This window comes from Rattus norvegicus, chromosome 13, assembly GCF_021556685.1.
Source record: "Rattus norvegicus strain SHRSP/BbbUtx chromosome 13, alternate assembly SHRSP_T2T, whole genome shotgun sequence".
Taxonomy (NCBI): Eukaryota; Metazoa; Chordata; class Mammalia; order Rodentia; family Muridae; genus Rattus; species Rattus norvegicus.
In genome coordinates this window covers 31,639,989-31,665,565 of record NC_141546.1, presented here as the reverse complement: position 1 = coordinate 31,665,565, position 25,577 = coordinate 31,639,989, and the positions used below count along the sequence as shown (strand labels likewise).

The following is a 25,577-nucleotide window of genomic DNA, read 5'->3' as shown; positions in this document are numbered from 1 at the left end:
GATGGTGTTTATCAGGTTTAGCAGTTCTCTGTTGGAACTTTTGGTATCATTTAAGTATACAACAAAATGAACTTTCTTTTTTTTTCTTTTTTTCAGAATGTAAAATATTTAAATAAGAAATAAGAAGCAAGAAAGCCAGGAGGTCTAGTTACCATCCTCCCCCAATTCCCGCCCTCTCCCCAGCAATCACGTTCACTTCGGCTTCAGTTTGCAGGACCAAGAGCTTCCCTTTCCACTGGTGTTCTTACTAGGCTGTTCATTGCTCCCTGTGCGGTTGGAGCCTATGCTCAGTGCATGTGTAGTCTTTGGGTATTGGATTAGTCCCTGGAAGCTGTGGTTGGTTGGCTTTGTGGTTCATATGGGGTCTAGAGCCCCTTAGCTCTTTCAGTACTTTCTATGATTCCTTCAACAGGGGTCCCATTCTCAGTTCAGTGGTTTGCTGCTGGCATTCGGCTATGTATTTGCTGTATTCTGGCTCTGTCTATCAGGAGAGATGTACATCGGGTTCCTGTCATCCTGCACCACTTTGCTTCATCCACAAGATGAACTTTCAATCCTAAATTTCATTTCTGAATTTCAAGACAAAGGTCATAGCTTAGGTAATGAAACATTGAAAGACACAATCCTAAGAGTTGGATTCATTCTGTCAATTTATGTCTATAAAATGTTTCTTGTAAACACTTGCTGATATAATAATTTCTGCTTAATATTCTATAATTTTCTACCTTAATGAGAAATTGTGAGTAAATTTGATTTGAAAGACTAAAAGTAATAGACTTGAGATTGTCTCAAGACATTATTTTTTAAAACAATACTGAAATAAACAAACAAAGGAACCTGTTTAAATATAGCATCTATTAGTATTCTAGTGATTGATCTGCAATGTTGAGAAAAAGTAGCCAGAAAGCGAAGCAAAATCATGGCAAGTAGATTAATTTAGGTTAAACCAACAAACTAGAAGAGAGGTAGGGTTTGTGTGTGTGTGTGTGTGCGTGTTTGTCTGTGTGTGTGTCTGTGTGTGTCTGTGTGTGTATGTGTGTATATCTATGTGTATAAGTATTTCCTGCATATTCATAGATATACATTCATTATGAGAGAAATAAGTAGAACAAAGACCTACTGTGAGCCAGAATAGTTTGATGTACAATATGAAGCACACAGTATGAATATCAATATTTTGTCCAGACAAAAAGTTGTCATATTAAAGCTTCAACCCTCTCTTCCTCTAATAGGTCCACATACGATTTTTTGCTAGACCAAAGGCTATGTTCCTTGAAATGCCAATGAATTTATCCCTAAAACTCAGACACACATACATACATATACAAACACACACACACACACATACACACACACACACACACACACACACACACACACACACACAAACACAGACTCACGCTAATGCACAAAAACTCAGAAAAGCACCAGGTTACGTGGATCACCATATATAGTCTTCATAATTACTGTCTAGGATTTTTCTAATGTTATAAAATTTATGCTTTGGGGACAGGTTTTTTGGCATCATCAATCACAAAATGGAATATACAAATGGTTGCATCTCAGCATGAAATGTATAGTAATTACAACAAAGCAGTAATAATAAAAGAGTTATATTTATTGATAATTGTGTCAAAGAAGGATTTGGTTTCAAATTATAAAATTATTCTATACTCTTAGAAGACTAACACCACAATAAAATTCACAGTGAATGCATGCCACAAATCCAAATATTCTACGAAGATTAAGTATAAAAAATCATATATAACAGGTTTGTATAAGAATAGTTATTATTAGTTTTCACTTTCAGCCTTCAGATGAGGATATAGAACTCTCAGCTCCTCCTGCACCATCCCTGCCTGGATGCTGCCATGTTCCTGCCTTGGTGATAATGGACTGAACCTCTGAACCTATTTGAAAATGACACTATCAGCAGCTCTCTGCTCCCAAACCCCGTGGGAGAGAGACCTCACCGCCTGGTCAGGTGGGCACTCCTGAGGCTGCAGAGCGGAGGAGACCACCAACACTGCCCACCCCTGCCCACATCCCTGGCCCAAGAGGAAACTGTATAAGGCCTCTGGGTTCCTGTAGGGGAGGGCCCAGGAGTGGCAGGACCCCTGCGCCTGAGACACCGCCAGAACCTGAAGGAAACAGACCGGATAAACAGTTCTCTGCACCCAAATCCCGTGGGAGGGAGAGCTAAAACTACAGAGAGGCAGACTCGCCTGGGAAACCAGAAGAGACTGCACTCTGCGCATATCCAGACGCCAGAGGAAAACACCAAATGCCATCTGGAACCCTGGTGCACGGAGGCTCCCGGAAAGAGCAGCGCAGATCTTCTTGGTTGTTGCCCCCACGTAGAGGACTTAGGCAGTACCCCACGAGCAAACTTGAGCCTCGGAACCTCAGGTAGGACCAACTTTTCCCCTACAAGTGACCTGCCTGGTGAACTCAAGACACAGGCCCACAGGAACAACTGAAGACCTGTAGAGAGGAAAAACTACACGCCCAAAAGCAGAACACTCTGTCCCAATAACTGGCTGAAAGAAAACAGGAAAACAGGTCTACAGCACTCCTGACACACAGGCTTATAGGACAGTCTAGCCACTGTCAGAAATAGCAGAACAAAGTAACACTAGAGATAATCTGATGGCGGGAGGCAAGCACAGGAACCCAAGCAACAGAAACCAAGACTACATGGCATCATCGGAGCCCAATTCTCCCACCAAAATAAACATGGAATATCCAAACACACCAGAAAAGCAAGATCTAGTTTCAAAATCATATTTGATCATGATGCTGGAGGACTTCAAGAAAGACGTGAAGAACTCCCTTAGAGAACAAGTAGAAACCTACAGAGAGGAATCGCAAAAATGCCTGAAAGAATTCCAGGAAAACACAATCAAACAGTTGAAGGAATTAAAAATGTAAATAGAAGCAATCAAGAAAGAACACATGGAAACAACCCTGGATATAGAAAATCAAAAGAAGAGACAAGGAGCTGTAGATAGAAGCCTCACCAACAGAATACAAGAGATGGAAGAGAGAATCTCAGGAGCAGAAGATTCCACAGAAATCATTGACTCAACTGTCAAAGATAATGTAAAGCAGAAAAAGCTACTGGTCCAAAACATACAGGAAATCCAGGACTCAATGAGAAGATCAAACCTAAGGATAATAGGTATAGAAGAGAGTGAAGACTCCCAGCTCAAAGGACCAGTAAATATCTTCAACAAAATCATAGAAGAAAACTTCCCTAACCTAAAAAAAGAGATACCCATAGGCATACAAGAAGCCTACAGAACTCCAAATAGATTGGACCAGAAAAGAAACACCTCCCGTCACATAATAGTCAAAACACCAAAGGCACAAAATAAAGAAAGAATATTAAAAGCAGTAAGGGAAAAAGGTCAAGTAACATATAAAGGCAGACCTATCAGAATCACACCAGACTTTTCGCCAGAAACTATGAAGGCCAGAAGATCCTGGACAGATGTCATACAGACCCTAAGAGAACACAAATGCCAGCCCAGGTTACTGTATCCTGCAAAACTCTCAATTAACATAGATGGAGACACCAAGATATTCCACGACAAAACCAAATTTACACAATATCTTTCTACAAATCCAGCACTACAAAGGATAATAAAGGGTAAAGCCCAACATAAGGAGGCAAGCTATACCCTAGAAGAAGCAAGAAACTAATCGTCTTGGCAACAAAACAAAGAGAAGAAAAGCACACAAACATAACCTCACATCCAAATATGAATATAACAGGAAACATAACTATTCCTTAATATCTCTCAATATCAATGGCCTCAACTCCCCAATAAAAAGACATAGATTAACAAACTGGATACGCAACGAGGACCCTGCATTCTGCTGCCTACAGGAAACACACCTCAGAGACAAAGACAGACACTACCTCAGAGTGAAAGGCTGGAAAATAAATTTCCAAGCAAATGGTCAGAAGAAGCAAGCTGGAGTAGCCATTCTAATATCAAATAAAATCAATTTCCAACTAAAAGTCATCAAAAAAGATAAGGAAGGACACTTCATATTCATCAAAGGAAAAATCCACCAAGATGAACTCTCAATCCTAAATATCTATGCCCCAAATACAAGGGCACCTACATACGTAAAAGAAACCTTACTAAAGCTCAAAACACACATTGCACCTCACACAATAATAGTGGGAGATTTCAACACCCCACTCTCATCACTGGACAGATCATGGAAACAGAAATTACACTGAGACGTAGACAGACTAAGAGAAGTCATGAGCCAAATGGACTTAACAGATATTTATATAACATTCTATCCTAAAGCAAAAGGATATACCTTCTTCTCAGCTCCTCATGGTACTTTCTCCAAAATTGACCATATAGTTGGTCAAAAAACGGGCCTCAACAGGTACAAAGATAGAAATAATCCCATGCGTGCTATCAGACCACCACGGCCTAAAACTGGACTTCAATAACAATAAGGGAAGAATGCCCACATATACGTGGAAATTGAACAATGCCCTACTCAATGATAACTTAGACAAGGAAGAAATAAAGAAAAAAATTAAAAACTTTTTAGAATTTAATGAAAATGAAGGTACAACATACCCAAACTTATGGGACACAATGAAAGCTGTGCTAAGAGGAAAACTCATAGCGCTGTGTGCCTGCAGAAAGAAACAGGAAACAGCATATGTCAGCAGCTTGACAGCACACCTAAAAGCTCTAGAGCAAAAAGAAGCAAATACACCCAGGAGCAGTAGAAGGCAGGAAATAATCAAACTCAGAGCTGAAATCAACCAAGTAGAAACAAAAAGGACCATAGAAAGAATCAAGAACCAAAAGTTGGTTCTTTGAGAAAATCAACAAGATGGATAAACCCTTAGCTAGACTAACGAGAGGACCCAGAGAGTGTGTCCAAATTAACAAAATCAGAAATGAAAAGGGAGACATAACTACAGATTCAGAGGAAATTCAAAAAATCATCAGATCTTAGTATAAAAGCCTATATTCAACAAAATTTGAAAATCTATAGGAAATGGACAATTTCCTAGACAAACATCAGGTACCGAAGTTAAATCAGGAACAGGTAAACCAGTTAAACAACCCCGTAACTCCTAAGTAAATAGAAGCAGTCATTAAAGGTCTCCCAACCAAAAAGAGCCCAGGTCCAGACGGGTTTAGTGCAGAATTCTATCAAACCTTCATAGAAGACCTCATACCAATATTATCCAAACTATTCTACAAAATTGAAACAGATGGATCACTACCGAATACCTTCTACGAAGCCACAATTACTCTTATACCTAAACCACACAAAGACCCAACAAAGAAAGAGAACTTCAGACCAATTTCCCTTATGAATATCGACGCAAAAATACTCAACAAAATTCTGGTAAACCGAATCCAAGAGCACATCAAAACAATCATCCACCATGATCAAGTAGGCTTCATCCCAGGCATGCAGGGATGGTTTAATATACGGAAAACCATCAACGTGATCCATTATATAAACAAACTGAAAGAACAGAACCACATGATCATTTCATTAGATGCTGAGAAAGCATTTGACAAAATTCAACACCCCTTCATGATAAAAGTCCTGGAAAGAATAGGAATTCACGGCCCATACCTAAACATAGTAAAAGCCATATACAGCAAACCAGTTGCTAACATTAAACTAAATGGAGAGAAACTTGAAGCAATCCCACTAAAATCAGGGACTAGACAAGGCTGCCCACTCTCTCCCTACTTATTCAATATAGTTCTTGAAGTTCTAGCCAGAGCAATCAGACAACAAAAGGAGGTCAAGGGGATACAGATCGGAAAAGAAGAAGTCAAAATATCACTATTTGCAGATGATATGATAGTATATTTAAGTGATCCCAAAAGTTCCACCAGAGAACTACTAAAGCTGGTAAACACTTCAGCAAAGTGGCTGGGTATAAAATTAACTCAAATAAATCAGTAGCCTTCCTCTACACAAAAGAGAAACAAGCCGAGAAAGAAATTAGGGAAACGACACCCTTCATAATAGACCCAAATAATATAAAGTACCTCGGTGTGACTTTAACCAAGCAAGTAAAAGATCTGTACAATAAGAACTTCAAGACACTGAAGCAAGAAACTGAAGAAGACCTCAGAAGATATAAAGATCTCCCATGCTCATGGATTGGCAGGATTAATATAGTAAAAATGGCTATTTTACCAAAAGCGATCTACAGATTCAATGCAATCCCCATGAAAATACCAATCCAATTCTTCAAAGAGTTAGACAGAACAATTTGCAAATTCATCTGGAATAACAAAAAACTCAGGATAGCTAAAACTATCCTCAACAATAAAAGGACTTCAGGGGGAATCACTATCCCTGAACTCAAGCAGTATTACAGAGCAATAGTGATAAAAACTGCATGGTATTGGTACAGAGACAGACAGATAGACCAATGGAATAGAATTGAAGACCCAGAAATGAACCCACACACCTATGGTCACTTGATTTTTGACAAAGGAGCCAAAACCATCCAAAGGAAAAAAGATAGCATTTTCAGCAAATGGTGCTGGTTCAACTGGAGGTCAACATGTAGAAGAATGCAGATTGATCCATGCTTATCACCCTGTACAAAGCTTAAGTCCAAGTGGATCAAGGACCTCCACATCAAACCTGATACACTCAAACTAATAGAAGAAAAACTAGGGAAGCATCTGGAACACATGGGCACTGGAAAAAATTTCCTGAACAAAACACCAATGGCTTATGCTCTAAGATCAAGAATTGACAAATGGGATTTCATAAAACTGCAAAGCTTCTGTAAGGCAAAGGACACTGTGGTTAGGACATATCGGCAACCAACAGATTGGGAAAAGATCTTTACCAATCCTACAACAGATAGAGGCCTTATATCCAAAATATACAAAGAACTCAAGAAGTTAGACCGCAGGGAGACAAATAACCCTATTAAAAAATGGTGTTCAGAGCTAAACAAAGAACTCACAGCTGAGGAATGCTGAATGGCTGAGAAACACCTAAAGAAATGTTCAACATCTTTAGTCATAAGGGAAATGCAAATCAAAACAACCCTGAGATTTCACCTCACACCAGTGAGAATGGCTAAGATCAAAAACTCAGGTGACAGCAGATGCTGGCGAGGATGTGGAGAAAGAGGAACACTCCTCCATTGTTGGTGGGATTGCAGACTGGTACAACCATTCTGGAAATCAGTCTGGAGGTTCCTCAGAAAATTGGACATTGAACTGCCTGAGGATCCAGGTATACCTCTCTTGGGCATATACCCAAAAGATGCCCCAACATATAAAAAAGACACGTGCTCCACTATGTTCATCGCAACCTTATTTATAATAGCCAGAAGCTGAAAAGAACCCAGATGCCCTTCAACAGAGGAATGGATACAGAAAATGTGGTACATCTACCCAATGGAATATTACTCAGCTATCAAAAACAACAGCTTTATGAAATTCGTAGGCAAATGGTTGGAACTGAAAAATATCATCCTGAGTGAGCTAACCCAAACACAGAAAGACATACATGGTATGCACTGACTGATAAGTGGCTATTAGCCTAAATGCTTGAATTACCCTAGATTCCTAGAACAAATGAAACTCAAGACGGATGATCAAAATGTGAATGCTTCACTCCTTCTCTAAAAGGGGAACAAGAATTCCCTTGGCAGGGAAGAGAGAGGCAAACATTAAAACAGAGACTGAAGGAACACCCATTCAGAGTCTGCCCCACATGTGGCCCATACATACACAGCCACCCAATTAGACAAGATGGATGAAGCAAAGAAGTGCAGACCGACAGGAGCTGGATGTAGATCTCTCCTGAGAGACACAGCCAGAATACAGCAAATACAGAGGCGAATGCCAGCAGCAAACCACTGAACTGAGAATAGGACCCCCGTTGAAGGAATCAGAGAAAGAACTGGAAGAGCTTGAAGGGGCTCGAGACCCCAAAAGTACAACAATGCCAAGCAACCAGAGCTTCCAGGGACTAAGCCACTACCTAAAGACTATGCATGGACTGACCCTGGACTGTGAACTCATAGGTAGCAATGAATATCCTAGTAAGAGCACCAGTGGAAAGGGAAGCCCTGGGTCCTGCTAAGACTGAACCCCCAGTGAACTAGACTTTTGGGGGGAGGGCGGCAATGGGGGGAGGGTTGGGAGGGGAACACCCATAACGAAGGGGAGGGGGAGGGGGATGTTTGCCCGGAAACCAAAGAATTATTATTATTACATAAATTAAAAAAAATAAGATAAAAAAGAATAGTTATTATTTTAGCTTAAATGCTTACATTTTAAAATATTGGTTAATAAGTTTGAAAATGAAATTTATATCATTAATAATCAGTGGTGTCAGATTAATTTTAGGTGAAATTTTTCATGGCTTATATGTAATATAACTACTTATGATGAATAATAGAGTCGCTTTTGAGTAAAATATTTCCAACTAAATCAAGCACATGGCTACCCTGTGGGGATTCACTGATAATGACTTTGGTTTCAACATTGTTTAAATTCTTATAACTATATTTCTCTTTTTGAATTAATGTTTCTTGATAAATACACATAAAGCAATTAGCCTATCAAGTTGGTCTGGTGCATGGATCTATTTGATTCAAGGTTCGAACGTGTACTAAATGATTTGCTATATTGTTTACCATTGTAAAGCTCTCTCCAGTTTGAATTCTGTGCTGTGTTTGAAGATATTATTTTTGTGAAGACATATCCACCTCCTTTACGTTAGTAATATTCGTCACCTGAATGGATTCTGTGGTGACCTTGAAGAGATGAGGACTAGGAAAAGAGTTTCTCACCTTCATTACATTCATAAGACTGCTTTTCAGGTTGGAATTTTAATGAACTTGGAGAGTTGAAGAACAGATAAAAGACATGCAAACTTTTTTCATTCATGGAGATTACCTTTTCTATGGATTTTGTAGTGAACTTGGAGATGTCATGACTGATTAAACACTATTCTACATTAATTATATTTGTAATCTTTGTCTCAAGTATGTATTCTGTGGTGAACTTAAGATATTAAGACTGTGTATAAGATTTGCAACATTCAATAAAATTTTAAAATTTATCTCCAGTATGGATTCTGTGGTAAACTGAAGATTTGAGGAATCTGTAGATGATTTCCAAAACTTACTAAATTTTTAAGGTTTGTTTTCAGTTTGGACTCTATAGTGAACTTTAAGATGAAAGGAAAGAATAAAGAATATCCCACATCCATTTCATTTGTAAGGCTAATCTAGAATATGTGATCTGTTATGGCATTTAAGACTTGAGGACTGTGTGAAAGACTTCCCACATTCATTACATTTGTAAGGTTTGTCTCTAATATTTGAACTCTGGTGACTTTTAAGATTTGAGAACTCTGTGAAAGATTTCCCACACTCGGCACATTTGTAAGGTTTGTCTCCATTATGGATTCTGTAGTGACATTTAAGACTTGAGGACTGTATGAAAGATTTCCCACACTCAGTACATTTGTAAGGTTTGTCTCCAGTATGGATTCTGTGGTGACGTTTAAGTTTTGAGGACTGTGGGAAAGATTTCCCTCAGTCAGTACATTTGTAAGGTTTGTCTCCAGTATGGATTCTGTAGTGATATTTCAGGGTTGAGAACTGTGTGAAAGATTTCCCACACTCAGTACATTTGTAAGGTTTGTCTCCAGTATGTGATCTCCGGTGAATTTTAAGACTTGAGGACTGTATGAAAGATTTCCCACATTCATTACATTTGTAAGGTTTGTCTCCAGTATGGATTCTGTAGTGACATTTCAGGATTGAGAACCATGTGAAAGATTTCCCGCAGTCAGTACATTTGTAAGGTTTGTCTCCAGTATGGATTCTGTGGTGAAGTTTAAGTTTTGAGAACTTTGTGAAAGATTTCCCACATTCAGTACATTTGTAAGATTTGTCTCTGTTATGAATTCTGTAGTGATATTTCAGGGTTGAGAACTGTGTGAAAGATTTCCCACACTCAGTACATTTGTAAGGTTTGTCTCCAGTATGTGATCTCTGGTGAATTTTAAGACTTGAGGACTGTATGAAAGATTTCCCGCATTCATTACATTTGTAAGGTTTGTCTCCAGTATGGATTCTGTGGTGACGTTTAAGTTTTGAGGACTGTGTGAAAGATTTCCCGCAGTCAGTACATTTGTAAGGTTTGTCTCCAGTATGGATTCTGTAGTGACATTTAAGATTTGAGGAGCATGTGAAAGATTTCCCACATTCAGTACATTTGTAAGGTTCGTCTCCAGTATGTGATCTCTGGTGAATTTTAAGACTTGAGGACTGTATGAAAGATTTCCCGCATTCATTACATTTGTAAGGTTTGTCTCCAGTATGGATTTTGTAGTGACATTTCAGGATTGAGAACTGTGTGAAACATTTCCCACAGTCAGTACATTTGTAAGGTTTGTTCCCAGTATGGATTTTGTGGTGAAGTTCAAGTTTTGAGGACTGTGTGAAAGATTTCCCGCAGTCAGTACATTTGTAGGGTTTGTCTCCAGTATGTGATTTCTGGTGAATTTTAAGACTTGAGGACTGTATGAAAGATTTCCCACAGTCAGTACATTTGTAAGGTTTGTCTTCACTATGGACTCTATTGTGAACTATAAGATGTGAGGAGTGTGTAAAAGACTTGCTACTTTCATTATATTTGTAAAGTTTCTCTCCAGTATGACCTCTGCAGTGAACATGAAGATATGAGGAATTTATAAAGGATTTTCCACATTCATTACATTTGTAGAGTTTATCTCTTGTATGGATTCTGTGATGAACTTTTAGTCTTGAGAATCGTATAAAGGATTTTCTACATTGGTTATAGTTGTAAGATTCATCTCTAGTATGAATTCCATGGTGAACATGAAGATTTGACGAGCCTGTAAATGATTTCCCCCATTCATTAGACTTGTAAGGTTTGTCTCTGGTTTGGATTCTGTCCTGAGTTTTAAGTCTTGAGAACAGCATAAAGTGTTTCACACATTCATTATATTTGTAAGTTGTTCCTTGAGTAGAAATTCTGAAGTGAGTCTTAGGATCTGAGCACTGAGTTCTCTCAAGGCGAGTATCTAGAGTTTCCTGATCTGTTTCAGGAGTGAAACAGATGTGTTTTGCAAGCAGATCATTTCTATAATAAGATATTTCACAGTCTTCACTTCCAGGTCTGGATTCCCAGAATTTCTCTCTATGTAGAGCTTAAAGGCTATTACATGTATATCTTTGTGTTATTATCTTCTGAAAATAGTCCTGTGTAAATATCTTTGGGAATAGCTTCTTAGAATGATCACAATTCAGAGCTGAAATTAATGAGAAAATGTCATTATATGACACTTGGCAATTGGTTGAAAATAATATATATATGCATAATTCATGAAATAGTAGCAATCTGAGGATCATGGCAAAAACATACAACACTGCACTATACCAATTTTTCTTCCAAAGACATAATTGTCATAAATATGTATTAAGAGATACTCATGAAATCCATAATATATATATACATATATATATATATATATATATGATTTTCATCAGTAATAACATGATGGTAAATACATCAGCAAGGATTATTTTATTCATGTTTTATTTTTAATTTTTAACCTTTTCTATAGTACGCAATTTATACCTTTCCAGGACCACACTCTTACTCTTGCACATTACATACTCACTCATACTGCCAATAACAAGAAAATATCTGGATCCCCAACACCCAACTGCAGAAGACCACCCATTTGTTGAGGCCTCAATTTTCTTGAGGGTTAGATGTATCTTCTCTAACTAAGTATAGACCCTGAAGTTCTCTGCTGTATATGTGTTAGTAGACTCACTTCAATTGGGGAAGGATGGCTGATTCAGGGAGAGATCTACCGGGACCAGGTCAGTTGAGACTGCTAGTCTTTCTGTAGGGTTGCCATGATCCTCCATTTCTTTGAGGTTTTAACTTATTCATCAACAGGGTCATCAGCTTTTGTGCATTGGTTGGGTGTAAATACCTGCATCTGACACTTTCAGCTTTTTGTTGTGTCTTTCAGGGGCAGTCATGAATGACCCCTGTTTCTAAGCAAACCATAGCATCCTTAATGGAATCTAAACTTGGAGTCCTCAGTCCCTTTTCTTTGGACCCCTATTTGAGTTTATCATTTGACCACCTTTTTCCTCAGGCCCTTTTCCATTTTTGACTCCATGGTTCTTTCAGAAAGAAACTATACTGCATCAGAGTTTGACTGTGTTAAAGCAAACTCATCCCTATATTTGATACCCTGTCTCTCTACTGGATTTGGGTTCTATAAGTTCCCTCTCCCCACAGTAGTGTCTTTCATCTGAGGTCTCTCCTTTTGAGTCCTGGGACTCTCTCATATCCGTGTTATTTGGTATATTCTAGAGGGTACCACCAACTCCTACCTCCCAAGGTTTCCCATCCCCATTCTTTCTGCTGGAAATCAGGGTTTCAGTCCTTTCGCCACACTCCAATACCTTTAGAGTTCAACTCTTCCTCTCATCACCTAGGTTGTACCCTCCTACCACCTGTGATTGTATTCCTTTCCTATCCAAATGGGATTGAGGCATCCTAACTTAGGCCTTTCTGCTTGTTAACCCTTTTGAGTCCTATGGATTTTATCCTGAGTATTCTGTATTTTTTGACAAATATATATTTATTAGTGAGTTTTGCTATTCATGCTCTTTTGGGTCTCAGTTGCCTCACTCAAGATGATATTTTCTACTTCCCTCCACTTGCCTGCAAACTCATGATGTCTTTGTTATTAGTAGCTCAGTAGTATTCCATTACGCAAATGGAATATAACATTTTGAGAATAAATACTTCTGTTGTGGGATGCCAAGGATATTCTGTTATGTCTCCTGCTTCTGCTTATCATAAATAAAGCCACTATGAACATAGGAAACATGACCCCTGTGACATGGAGTGGCATCTTTTGGGTATATGCCCAAGAGTGATATAGCTGGGTCTTCAGGTAGCTCTATTTCGATTTTTTTTGAGGAACTGCCAGATTGATTTCCATAGTTGTTGTGCCAGTTTCCAATCGTATCAGCAAAGGAGTAGTAGTACTTTTTCTCTGCATCCTCTCCAACACATGCTGTCACCTGGAATTTTGTTCTTAGCTATTCTGATTGTTATAAGGTTTCTTTGATTTGCATTTATCTATTAACTAAGGACATCTTAAACAAGTACAAATTCTGAATGTGCATAATATCACATTATAAAACTGTATAAAACTACATTTGAAATTAAAATAAGAAATTCTTGGCCTTATATTTAAACAGATAAACATTACTTAAATGATACTTGTGAAATCCCAGTTCTTCATTCTATTCCCTATGCCACAGTTCTACCTAAATCTCTGTAGGCCTTTTACCCTCACAACCAAGTGAGATGCCAATGCCACACACCCCTAATTGCTGGTCCCCTGGAAACCACAATATATATGAAGTCTGCCCTATCTACTCTCTGCTACATCTCCAAGTCCTCATGCCTATCTGCAATTCCAGATGCAGCTATCAGGAACCAACCCTTATGCCTACATTCCTGGGGACCTTCACAGACCTAGGGCAACTCAATTCTTGAAATGAGAGAATCCAAATGAACTGACTAAAAGGTCGATGTATATTCCTAGAGTCCTGCTGCCATAAGAGAACTCGAGGCATGTTAAAACAAGCAAACTACCGTTTGCTAAAGGACAAGTAATAGCACAATAAAATAAATACAAAATTAAATTACCACCAGAACATAGTTTTTCTACTACTTCAAGGGATATATACACTAGCAAATTTATGGTGCAAAAATAAAACTTTATATCTAGTCTCCATCTCAGCACACAGCTGGTGCTGTCCCATGACCATTCATGCCAACTTACTACCCAGAAAGAGCTTCCCTCCCAGGAATGGTCTCACTCATGAACCCACATGGGAAACCCTACTTTTGCTCTAATACTTGTCAGAAGAAGGACCCACATGGAGCTCACAGGGCACAGAATGTGCAGAGCAGCCAAGGACAGGATCCTTCCTGGCTGTGTCTGCACCCTGGAGTTGGTACTGTAGCACAGACCTCTATAGCCAGGTAATGCATGGAAAGAGCTGGTCTCCCAGAAATGCTCTCATTCTGAAGCCCGCATGTGGGACCACCATTTTTTATTCTAGTGGACCTCCAAAAAGGGATGTGCCTGGAGAACACAGGGCACAGGATCTAAAGCACAGCCTGGGACAGGATTCTTCTAGTCTTTACCTGTTCCCAGCAATGGGTTTGTCCTAAAGCCCTCTGTAACCAAATCCTGTCCAGAAAGAGCTGGTCTCCCTGGATGGCCCTCATTCCTAGGCCCACGTGTAGGACTACATTTTCAAGGGACTTACTAGAAACCCAAGGTATTTTATATTATTTGGACTATTATGAAGGGTGTCATTTCCCTAATTTCCTTCTCAACTTGTTTCCCCTTTGTGTAGAAAAAGGCTACTGATTTATTTGAGTTAATTTTATACCCAGCCACTTTGCTGAAGGTGTTTATCAGGTTTAGTAGTTCTGTGGTGGATCATTTGGGATCACTTAAATATACTATCATATCATCTACAAATAGTGATATTTTGACTTCTTCATTTCCAACCTCTATCCCTTTGATCTTCTTTTGTCTGATTGCTATGGCTAGAACTTCAAGAACTATATTCAATAAGTAGGGAGGGAGTAGGCAGCCATTTCTGGTCCCTGATTTTAATGGGACTCCTTCAAGGTTCTCTCCATTTAGTTTAATGTTATCTACTGGTTTGCTGTCTATGGCTTTTACTATGTTTAGGTATGGGCCTTGAATTCCTATTCTTTCCAGGACTTTTATCATGAAAGGGTGTTGAATTTTGTCAAATGCTTTCTCAGCACCTAATGAAATGATCATGCGGTTTTTATATTTCAGTTTGTTTATATAGTGGATTAAGTTGATGGTTTTCTGTATATTAAGGCATCCCTGCATGCCTGGGATGAAGCCTACTTGATCATGATAGATGATTGTTTTGATGTGCTCTTGGATTCGGTTTGCCAGATTTTTACTGAGTATTTTTGCATCGATATTCATAAGGGAAATTGGTCTGAAGTTCTCTTTCTTTGTTGGGTCTCTTTGTGGTTTAGGTATAAGAGTAATTGTGGGTTCATAGAAGGAATTCGGTAGTGCTTCATCTGTTTCAATTTTGTTGAATAGTTTGGATAGTATTGCTATGAGATCTTCTATGTAAGTCGGATAGAATTCTGCACTGAAACCATCTGGACCTGGGCTCTTTTTGGTTGGGAGACATTTAATGACTACTTCTAATTCTTTAGGAGTTATGGGGTTGTTTATACTTTTTATCTGTTCCTGATTTAAGTTCATTCAGTACTTGGTATCTGTCTAGGAAATTGTCCATTTCCACCAGATTTTCATGTTTTGTTAAATATAGACTTTTGAAGTAGGATCTGATGATTTTTTGAATTTCCTCTGATTCTGTAGTTATGTCTCCCTTTTCATTTCTGATTTTGTAAGTTTGGACACACTCTGTGTCCTCTCATTAGTCTGCTTAAGGGTTTATCTATCTTGCTGATTTTCTCAAAGAACCAACTTTTGGTTCTGTTGATTCTTTGTAAAGTCCTTTTTGTTTCTACTTGGTTGATTTCATCTCTGAGTTTGATTATTTCCTTCCTTCTCGTCTTCCTGTGTATATTTACTTCTTTTTGTTCTAGAACTTTTAGGTGTGCTGTCAAGCTGCTGATATATTCTCTCTCCTGCATTTTTCTGCAGGCACTCAGAACTATGAGTTTTTGTCTTAGCACAGCTTTCATTCTGTCCTTTAAGTTTGGGTATGTTGTACCTTCATTTTCATTAAATTCAAAGAAGTCTTCAATTTCTTTTTTTATTTCTTCCTTCACTAGGTTAGCATTGAGTCGAGCATTTTTCAGTTTCTATGTATATGTGGGCGTTCTTCCCTTATTGTTTTTGAAGACCAGCTTTAGCCTGTGGTGGTCTGATATGAAATATTGTATTATTTCTATCTTTCTGTATCTGTTGAGGCCTGTTTTATGACCAAATATATGGTCAATTTTGGACAAAGTACCATGAGGTGGTGAGGAGGTATTTTTTTTTTGTTTTAGGATAGAATGCTTTATAAATACATTTGTTTCATGACTTCTTTTAGTCTTTCTCTGTCTCTGTTTAATTCCTGTTGCCATGATCTGTCCATTGATGAGAGTGGGTTGTTGAAATCTCCTACTATTATTGTGTGAGGTGCAATGTGTGCTTTGAGCTTTAGTAAGGTTTCTTTTATGTATGTAGGTGGTTTTGTATTTGGAACATAGGATTGAGAGTTGATCTTGGTGGATTTTTCCTTTGATGAATATGAGGTGTCCTTCCTTATCTTTTTTGATGACTTTTAGTTGAAAATTGATTTTATTAGATATTAGAATGGCTACTCCAGCTTGCTTCTTCAGACCACTTGCTTGAAAAGGTGCTTTCCAGCCTTTCACTCTGAGGTAGTGTCTGTCTTTGTATATGAGGTGTGTTACCTGTAGGACGCAAAATACAGGGTCCTCATTGCATATGCAGTTTGTTAATCTATGTCTTTTTATTGGCGAATTGAGTCCATTGATGTAGAGAGATATTAAGGAATAGTCATTGTTGCTTCCTGTTAGATTCATATTTGAATGTGAGATTATGCTTGTGTGCTTTTCTTCTCTTTGTTTTGTTGCCAAGACAAATAGTTTCTTGTTTTTTCTAGGGTGGAGCTTGCCTCCTTGTGTTGGGCTTTACCATTGATTATCCTCTGTAGGGCTGGATTTGTAGACAGATATTATGTAAATTTGGTTTTGTCATGGAATGTCTTCGTTTCTTCCTCTATGTTAATTGAGACTGTTCCTGGATACAGTAACCTGGGATGGCTTTTGTGTTCTCTTAGGGTCTGTATGCCATCTTTCAAAGATCTTCTAGCTTTCATAGTGTCTTGTGAGAAGTCTGGTATAATTCCGGTAGGTCTGCCTTTATATGTTACTTGACTTTTTTCCCTTGCTGCTTTTAATATTTTTTCTTTGTTTTGTGCATTTGTTGTTTTGACTATTATGTGACAGGAGGAGTTTCTTTTCTGGTCCAATATATTTGGAGATCTGTAGGCTTCTTGTATGTTTATGGGCATCTCTTTCTTTAGGTTAGGGAAGTTATCTTCTATGATTTTGTTGAAGATATTTACTGGTCGTTGAGCTGGGAGTCTTCACTCTCTTCTATATCCTTAGGTTTTACCTTATTGTGTCCTGGATTTCCTGTATGTTTTGGACCAGTTGCTTTTCCGTTTTACATTATCTTTGATAATTGTGTCGATGATTTCTATAGAATCTTCTGCTCCTGAGATTCTCCCTTCTATCTCTTGTATTCTGTTGGTGATACTTGTATGTACGGCTCCTTGTCTCTTTGTTTGGTTGTCAATATCCAGGGTTGTCTCCCTTTGTGCTTTCCTTATTGCTTCTATTTCCATTTGTAATTCCTTCACCTGTTTGCTTGTGTTTTCCTGGAACTCTGGGACTTTTTTGAATTACTCTCTATAGGCTTCTACTTATTTATTTATGTTTTAATGCGTTTCTCTAAGGGAGTGCTTTATGTCCTTCTTGAAGTCCTCCATCTTCGTGATCAAAATGTGATTTAATATCTAGATCTTGCTTTTGTGGTATATTTGGATATTCATTGTTTGCTTTGGTTTCAGAATTGGGCTCCGATGATGCCATGTCGTCTTGGTTTCTGTTGGTTGGGTTCCTCTGCATGTCTCTTGCAATCAGTTTGTCTCTCTTGTTATCTTGTTCTGCTATTTCTGACAGTGGCTAGACTGTCCCATAGGCCTGTGTATCAGGAGTACTTTAGACCTGTTTTCCTGTTTTTTTTTTCCTGCCAGTTTTGGGAACAGAGTATTCTGCTTCCACCTTTGTAGTCTTTCCTGTCTACTGGTCTTCAACTCTTCCTGTGGGTATGTGTCCTGGTTCCACCAGGCAAGTCACTTGGAGCAGAGAAGTAGGTCTTACCTCTGGTCTCAGGCCTGTAGTTTCTTCTCAGGTGCTTCATTTCAGCTCTCTGTGAGGGCAGCAACCAGAAGGGACTTTCCCACCTTTTCTCTGGTCCATGTGCACAGGGGACCCAGATGGCACTAGGCATTTATGTCTAGAGTCAGAAATGTGGATAGGGTGTAGTCTCTTCTGGCTTCCCAGGTGTGTCTGCCCCTCTGAAGGTTTACCTCTCCCTCCATGGGATTTGGGTGCAGGGTGCTGTTTGACTGGGTCCCTTCAGAGCCGGGTGGTGTCTGGACTGCAATGGACCTGAAGCTTGAGTAAGCCTATCTTCATTTTCCCAGAGGCCCTATACAGTGTCCTCTTCGGCCAGGGAGGTGCGCAAGGGTGGGCAGTACTGGCGGTCTTTCCTGACCTACAGACTCATGAGTGCCCACCTGTCTGGTTGATGAGCTCTCTCTCCCACGTGGTTTGGGAGCAGGGAGAGGAATTGGATTTAAATTACATCTCATAATGAGGATAGAGCACTTTAAGTAGGACATATGTAACTAGCTTAAGGAAATATAAGAGAACACGAGTAAACAATGGAAGCAATTAAAAAGAATACTCAAATATCCCATAAAGATTTGCACGAAAACAAAATTGAACACATGAAGGAAATGAAAGAAACCATCAATGACCTGAAAAAGGGAAATAGAAACAATCAAGAAATTAAAATGAAATAAAATCAGGGAGATGAAAAACTTAGGAATAACCTCAGGAAACCAACATGCAAACATCACCAAAAGAATACAGGGTATTGAAGAGAGAATTTCAGGAGAGAAGATACCACAGAATTATATTGACATAGCATTCAACAAAAATGTAAAATGCAAACTGATGCTAACCCTAAACATCAGGAAATTCAGGACACAATGAGAAGACCAAACAGAAGGATAATAGGTATAGAAGAGAACAAAGGTTTCCAAATTTAATGGCTAGTAAATATCTTCAAAATTTTAGAAAAGAAAACTTCCTTAACCTAAAGCAATAGATGCCCATGAAAACATAAGAAGCTTGCAGAATTCCAAATATAGTGGAACAAAAAGGAAATCCCTTCCATCAAATAATAGATAAAACACAAAATGTACACACACACACACACACACACACACACACACACACACACAGAGAGAGAGAGAGAGAGAGAGAGAGAATATTAAAATCAGTAAGGGAAAAAGTTCAAGTAACATATAAAGGCAGACATAATCAGAATTACACCAGACTTCTCAACAGAGACTATGAAAAAAGAAGATCCTTTGCAGATATCATAGAGACCCTAAGACAGCACAAATGCAAGCCCAGGCTACTATATCCAGCAAAATTCTCAATTAACTTAGAAGGAGAAAACAAGACAACCCATGACAAAACCAAATTTATACACTATCTTTCTGAAAATGCAGCCCTAGGGAAGATAAAGAGATGAAAAACTCAAACACAAGGATGCAAACTACACACAGGAAAGAGAAAGAAATTAATATTATTTCAACAAACACAAAATGAAGAAATCAATGAAACATAAATCTACATCAAACAACAAAATAACAGGAAAGAGCAATCACTGTTCTTTAATATCTATTAACACCAGTGAAATCAATTCCCCAATAAAAAGACATAGACTATCTGACTGGATACATAAACAGGACCCAACACTTTGTTACATACAGGAAATTCACCTCATTAACAAAAATAAACATTACCTCAGATTAAATGCCTGGACATAATTTATCCAAGCAAATGGGCCCAAGAAACAACTGGAGTTACCCCTCAAATATTAAAAATAGATAGACTTTCAACCAAAAGTTAACAAGGAAAGAAGGAAGGACATTTCATGCACATACAAGAATGTTTTTCCACGATGAACTCTCAACTCTGAACATCTGTGATCCAAATGCAATGGGACTCACATTCATAAAATAACTTTCATGAAATTCAAAACATACATTGCACCACACATAATAATACTGGGAGACTTCAACACCCCCTCTCACTTATAGATAGATGATGGAAATACAAACTAAAGAGAGACATGGGGAAAGTAACAGAAATTACATACCAAATGGATTGAACAGATATGTAAAAAACTTAATCCTAAAAAAAAAAGAATATACCTTATTCTCAGCACCTCATGGTACCTTCTCCAAAATTGATCAAATAACTGGTCACAAAAGAGGCCTCAGAGATGTAAGAAGATAGAAATAACCCCATGCATCCTATCAGATCAACATAGACTCAGGCTGGTGTTCAATAACAACAAAAATGACAGAAATTCCACATACACATGGAACTTCAACAATGTTCTAATCAAGGATACATTGGTCAAGGAAGAAAAAAGAAAGAAATTAAAGACTTTTTAGAATTTAATGAAAATGAAGACAAAACATACCCAAATTTAAGGGATACAATGAAAGCAGTGCTAAGAGGAAAACTCATACTTCTGAGTGCATCCAAAATGAAATTGGAGAGAACATACACTACCAGTTTAACAGCTCACCTGAAATCTCTAAAACAAAAATAAGGAAATATGCCCAAGAATAGTGGAAGGTAGGAAATAATCAATTCAAGGGCTGAAATCAACCAAATAGAAACTAAAAGTACCATATGGAGAATTAACTGGTTCCTTAAGAAAATCATCAAGAATAATCCATTAGCTAGACTAACCAGAGGGCACAGCAACAGTATCCAAAGTAATAAAATCAAAAAATAAAAAGGATGACATGACAAAATAAATAGAAGAAATTCAAATAAATTATCAGATTCTAGTACAAAAGCCTATAGTCAACAACATTGGAAAATCAGATTGAAAGAAAAATAGTCAGATATTAAATAATTAATAAACCATTAATAATTATTTAATTAAATAATTAAATAACCATTGAAACAGTCCCATAACTCACAAAGAAAAAGAAGAAGTAATTACAAGTCTTCCAACCAAAAAAATCACCAGATGGGTTTAATGCAGAATTCTATCAGATCTTCAAAAAAGACATAATATGAAAACTCTTCAATGTATTAACAAAAACAGAACAAAAGGAACAGTATACCATTAATATTGTGACGCTACAATTAACTCTTACCTCAACTTCACAAAGACACTACAAAGAAAGAGTAATTCAGACAATTTCCCTCGAGAAAATCTATGTAAAAATACTCAATAATTCTCCCAAACCAAATCTGAGAACACATCAAAATGATCATTCTCCATGATCAAGTAGGATTTGTCACAAGAATGAAGGATGATTAAATGCACAGAAATCCAAGAACCTAACCTACGCTATAAACAAACTAAAAGAAAAAAGAACACACAATCATCTCATTAGATGCTGAGAAAACATTTGGCAAAATTCAACACCACTTTATGATAAAAGTCTTAGAAAGACCAGGAATTCAAGGTCCGAAACTAAATAAACTTAAAGCAATACATAATAATCCAGTAGCCAATATCAAACTAAACAGAGAGAAACTTGAAAGAATCCAATTACAATCAGGGACTAAAGAAGGCTGTCTACGCTCTCCATGTGTGAAATCCTAGGCAAGGCAATTAAACAACAAAAAGTTGTCAAAGCAATAGAAATTAGAAAGTAAGAACTCAAAATATCACTATTTGCAGATGGTATGGTAGTATACTTAAGTGACTTGAAAATTTCCACCAGAGAACATCTTCAACTGCAAAACAACTTTAGAAAAGTGGCAGGATATAAAGTTAACTCAAATAAACAAACAAACAAGCAAACAAACAAACAAACAAATAAATAAGTAGTCTTCCTCTACTCAAATAATGAATGGGTTGTGAAAGAAATTAATCAAAAGACAGCCTTCACAATTGTCACAAATAATATATAATACTTTGCTTTTACTCTACCCACACACAAAAGATATCTCTGTGACAAGAACTTCACTTTTCTGCGAAAAGAAATTTAAGAAGACCTCAGAATTTAGAAAGATCCCCCATGCTCATCGGTTGGCAGGATGAATATAGTTATAATTGTTATCTTCCCAAAAGCAATCCCCAGATTCAATGCAATCAACATCAAAGTTCCAACCAATTCTTCACAGAGTTAGAAAGAATAATTTGCAAATTCATTTGGAATAACCAAAAGCAATGGATAGTGAAAAATATATTCAACAAGAAACATCTGGTAGAAACAAAATATCTGAACTCAAGCTGTATTACAGAGCAATTGTTACCAAAAACCCTGCTTTGTACAAGTACAGACACAGGAATAGAACACACAGAAATGAACCATCATGTCTATGGTCCCTTGACCTTTGACAAATGTGCAGAAACCATCGAATGAATAAGAGACAGTATTTTTCAACAAATGGGTGCTGGTTCAACTGGAGGTCACAAGGAGAGGATTGCAAACAGGGCCATTCTTACTGCCTTGTACAAAGCTCTTGTAGAAGTGGATCAAGGACCTCGACCTAAAGCCAGATACACTGAAACTAATAGAATAGAAAGTGGAGTGAAACCTGAAACAAATGGGCACAGGGAAAATATTTTTGAAGAGTAGATCAATCGTCTATGCTCTAAGATCAAGAATCAACAAATGGGACCTTATAAAATTGCAAAACCTCTATAAGGAAAAGGTCACTCTCAATAGAACAAAATGAACACCAAGAAATTGAAAAAATGATATTCAAAGAATTCAAGAATTTAGACTCCAGAGAATCAAATAACCCTATTAAAAATGAAGTATAAACCTAAACAAACATTTCTCAATAGAGGAATATTGCATGGCCGAGAAGCACCTCATGAAAATTTCAATATCCTTATCATGAGGGAAATGAAAATCAAAGCAATCCTGAGATTTTATGTCACACCAGTCGCAATGCTTAAAATCAGAAACTCAGGTTGTAGCAGATGACTGCAAGGATGTGTAGAAAGAGAAACACTCCTTCATTGTTGGTGGGATTGAATGCTGGTACAACCACTGTGGAAGACAGTCGGGTGGTACCTTTTAAACCTGGACATATGGGTAGTGATGACTCAACTACACAACACACACACACACTCATACTCATACACACACACATACACACACACACACACACACACACACACACACACACACACACAACACGTGCATATATCCAAGGTATGCTCCAAAGTAAAACAAGCACACAAGCTTCACTATGGCCAGAAGCTGGAAATAATAGATGTTCTTTAACAGAGAAAAGAATAGTGAAAATATGTTACAGCTACACAATGGAGTATACTCAGCAATCAAAAACAATGACTTCTTGAAATATTTAGGACAATGGATGACAGTAGAAATTATCATGCTGAGTGAGGTAACCCAATCCCAAAAGAATAAATAGGGTATGCACTCACTGATACGTGGATATTAGCCCAAGAGCTTGGAATACCCAAAATAACATTTACAGACGACATGAAGCCAAAATGTGGATAATACATTCCTGCTTACATGGTGGAACAAAATACTCACAGGAGGAACTATGTAGATAAAATATTTATTTAGCAGTGTCTGAAAGAAAGCCATCCAAAGATAGTTCCACCTGGCAATCCTTCCCATATACAGTTACCAAACCCAGAGTATTCCCAATGTCACGAAGTGCATGCTAACAGGACTGTGACATAGATTTCACCTGAGAGGCTCTGCCAGAACTTGACAAATACACAGGTGGATACTCACAGCCAAACATTGGACTGAGAATGGTGTCCTCGAATGAGGAGTTAGAAAACAGGTATGTAGGAGAAGAAGGGGTTTGTGACCTCAAAGGAGAAACAGCAACATCAGCCAACCAGACCCCTCTGATCTCACAGGGACTGAACCGCCATCACAAGACTATACAAGGATAGACTCTTGGATCCATATGCATGTGTAGCAAAGAATGGCTTTGTCAAGCATGAACTTGAGGAGAGGCCCTAGGTCCTGTGAAGGCTCAATTCCCCAGTGTAGGGAAATGCCATGGCAGAGATGAGAAAGATGTGGTTGTGTGAGGGAGCACCCTCATAGAAGCAGGAGGAGGGAAAATGGGATAGGGGAAACAGGGAAAGGGGATAACATTTGAAATGTAAATAAAGAAATATCCTATAAAAGAAAAATACAACTGTGTGAGTCAAAGTTCATTCTCATAAGAATGCTACTGAATGCTTATTGCAAAGACATTTAAGATTGAAGAATCTTTATGTTAAATGTAAAACTAAGATGAAGGTACATAACATGTTAGATATAAATAAGATAGTAATAAATGTATAAAAATGTAATACCCTGACTGATTAATGGAAGTCAGGCCAAAACACTAAGAGGAGTTTTACACATCTCTGTGGCAAAATGGAAATAATGGAAGAAAAATAACATTACCCACAGAAAGCAGGTTGTAATTCTCCCACATGACATCTCTGTACAAAGCCTTCTGAGCAGAATCCAGACAGTCCCATTCCTCCTTGGAGAACTCTATAGCCACATCAATGAAAGTCAATAGACCCTGAAATGGAAATTACCAGTATTACTGCCTGTCCATTGACCAAGTTCTATATGTCACCCAAGGAAAGATTCATTAATTATAGAACTTGGTCTGCTATAAATAACTAGTATGTATTTTTGATAAATTTTGTTGTGAATGAAGGAATATTGTGACTTCTTTGCAAAGATCGGATATGCTATCATTTCCCAACCTATAGGTGGTGATCAAATGGCATGATTCTTTAATATAGTTAATGCTAGTTGCCTAAAGTACCTGAAAACAGAGGTAGTTATGTTAGGTCTCATACAGTAGTAAAAGTGCAGTTTGAAGTAGCAATAAAATTAAAATTATAGTCGGGATCACCAAACTTTGAAGAACTCAATTCAAATTCTGAAGCAGTAGGAAAGCTGAGAATTACTGCACTAGGGACTCAGATGCAACGTTAATGAAACATGAGCCTTTATTTCAGGGAAATAATGAAAAAAAGTGACTCTCTGTGGAATTATATGTTCACCATGGCCAGCATGTACATTCAGCTTTGCTATCAGAAACTTTATAAGATTTTCAGATTACATTTTCATATATATAATTTATACTGAAAATCAGACTGGAATAAGAAAATACCTGTGTTTAGAACACCATTGACATAAATTTTGAAAACTTAATCATATGAAGAAAACAGTGCTGTAATGTGAGTCAGCATAGGAAAGTTTGGAAAGTTTGGCATTGAAGTTTCTGTAAGATTACTCAACTTTTCCCATAATCATGCATACATTTACCTGACAAGAAGCCATCTTTCCTTTCTCCTTCAGAAGGGAATATCTCACAAAAGTTCACATTTCACATTCCACACGTCACTCTGAACTTGGAGGGAGCAGGTCCTCCTGTTCCTTGTAAAACTGAAGAGCAGAAAGCAGGAATCAAAACTAATCACACACGGTGACTTTTGTCAGGGAAGAGATGGGAAAATAACGATCTTCTATAGGCAGAAATAAAACAAAAGGTTTTCTTGTTCTGAATTTAGGTGCTGTTTTTCTAGAAAATGCTGTATTCTCTACC

The 25,577-nt window shown here is 37.8% G+C and overlaps 1 protein-coding gene across 1 annotated transcript; it reads right to left on the bottom strand.

Annotated features, from left to right (window-relative positions):
- Positions 1-9,277: 9,277 nt before the first annotated feature.
- LOC148001566 (uncharacterized) lies at positions 9,278-25,312 on the bottom strand. The gene is given in 3 exon segments (XM_087581918.1): positions 9,278-10,852; positions 24,420-24,539; positions 25,298-25,312. Coding segments are annotated over 3 exon segments (1,710 nt in total).
- Positions 25,313-25,577: the final 265 nt, after the last annotated feature.